At 37.7% G+C, this 2,007-nt stretch overlaps 1 protein-coding gene across 1 annotated transcript in view; it reads right to left on the bottom strand.

Moving 5' to 3' along the window:
- The window catches only part of LOTGIDRAFT_176341 (hypothetical protein), a gene marked incomplete at both ends in the record, with an annotated part of 8,427 nt that extends 6,422 nt beyond the window's left edge, over positions 1 to 2,005 (bottom strand). The window contains 3 exons of the mRNA XM_009046622.1: positions 105 to 211; positions 941 to 1,188; positions 1,905 to 2,005. Of these exons, the coding sequence (XP_009044870.1) occupies positions 105 to 211; positions 941 to 1,188; positions 1,905 to 2,005 (456 nt within the window). The remainder of the gene's footprint in view (positions 1 to 104; positions 212 to 940; positions 1,189 to 1,904) is intronic.
- Positions 2,006 to 2,007: the final 2 nt, after the last annotated feature.

Below are 2,007 nucleotides of genomic sequence, written 5' to 3'. Positions count from 1 at the left end.
CCTGGGCAGTTGTCCCCACATCAAGTTAGTCTGTGCCCTATTGGTACCCCCCGTCTTGTGATGTTAGCACCACCACTGGGAGAACACAGAAAGTGTTTATATACCTTATAAAAAGAGTCCATACTCAGTAAGCTGACCCACGGTACATCTAAAGCTTCTATTATTTTTCTCGAAGCTGTAGTTTTTCCTGAGGCGCTGCCGCCACATATTCCTGAAAATAGACAGAACAAAATATCTTATAATTGAGAACATTGCTACAGGCTGGTGGTATTTCTCTATAAACAAAACATACACTCAGTTATTGATATGTGCCTTTACATTTTACTCTCCATATAGATTCATTATTCTTATCTTTTATTTCATTTTCCTGTTATATTAGAATTTTGAATAATGGTGGGGATTTATAGATTGGTTTTTATTCACTATTTGAGATTTCCTTTTAGATAACAAAACATTGTATATCTTTTAATATTAACCTACAGTAATTATTTGAATGTTTAAACTTTGCTGTAGCAGGTTTTTGTCACCCATATAATTTCTGAATCACATTCTGCATTTTATCTCTATCAATTGAAATTTGAAGTCTTTTACCTTGTGCCTTATTTTCAACATAGTAAATATATCAGAAAATCTTGATGAAATATGATATAAACAGTAAGTAGAGCATGCCCACCCTAAAAACATCTTTTAACCTGACCCCCTGGGTGTAAAAACAAGTTATTAACTAATGTCATCTAGTCCCCCAAAACATTAGTAGGTCAAATCAACAAAATACTTTTACAAAATTTCTTGAAATAAAAATAAGAAATGTAAATAAGAAATACTACTCAATAAAAAATATTCTTATAAAATGTTACCCTGTTTTTAATTATCCTGTTTTGGCTAAATAAACCCAGCAACCTCATGCACTGTACAATGAGGGAAATTTTCATACACTTACCTATAACAAAAGGTTTTTTGAGTTGACCCTGTGAATCATACCAAGGTGGTCGACCTGCAGTATATAATGTTCGACTACCAGTGTAAACAACACGACCACTCGACTTCGTGTATGCAGCCTGTGCTTTCACTTTCTTTTTGGCCGATATTGATTTGGTGGGACTTTTTGTAGGTTTGGTTGGTGTTGTTGGGGTGGTAGTTGTTGTGTAATGTTTATCACCATAGCTATTTATTTCATCATCTTCCCCACTGAAAAACACAGAAATAAAAAAATCTTAAAATAATTTGGGAATTCATACGACAAGGCAGGATTATACCAGGCGACAAGGCAGGATTATACCAGGCGACAAGGCAGGATTATACCAGACAACAAGGCAGGATTATACCAAACGACAAGGCAGGATTATACCTGACAAGGCAGGATTATACCAGGCGACAAGGCAGGATTATACCAGGCGACAAGGCAGGATTATACCAGGCGACAAGGCAGGATTATACCTGACGACAAGGCAGGATTATACCAGACAACAAGGCAGGATTATACTAGGCGACAAGGCAGGATTATACCAGGCAACAAGGCAGGATTATACAAGACGACAAGGCAGGATTATACCAGACAACAAGGCAGGATTATACCAAACGACAAGGCAGGATTATACCAGACAATAAGGCAGAATTATACCAAACGACAAGGCAGGATTACACCAGACAACAAGGCAGGATTATACCAGGCGACAAGGCAGGATTATACAAGACGACAAGGCAGGATTATACCAGGCGACAAGGCAGGATTATACCAGACGACAAGGCAAGATTATACCAGACAAGGCAGGATTATACCAGGCGACAAGGCAGAATTATACCAGACAAGGCAGGATTATATCAGACGACAAGGCCATTATAGAAATATTAAAACAGAACCTGAAACATGTTGTTTCCCTTTGTGCCATCTCCAGACTACTGACCTATTACAACCTAGCTGTGTCTCTACTGAAGTTTGACAAGCTGTATTTGTTCTTGTGTCTGTAACTTGAGACGGGTTCAGATAGTTTGTATATTTAATCATGG

Source organism: Lottia gigantea, assembly GCF_000327385.1.
Source record: "Lottia gigantea unplaced genomic scaffold LOTGIsca_1036, whole genome shotgun sequence".
Taxonomy (NCBI): Eukaryota; Metazoa; Mollusca; class Gastropoda; family Lottiidae; genus Lottia; species Lottia gigantea.
This window is presented reverse-complemented; position numbering and strand designations above follow the sequence as displayed.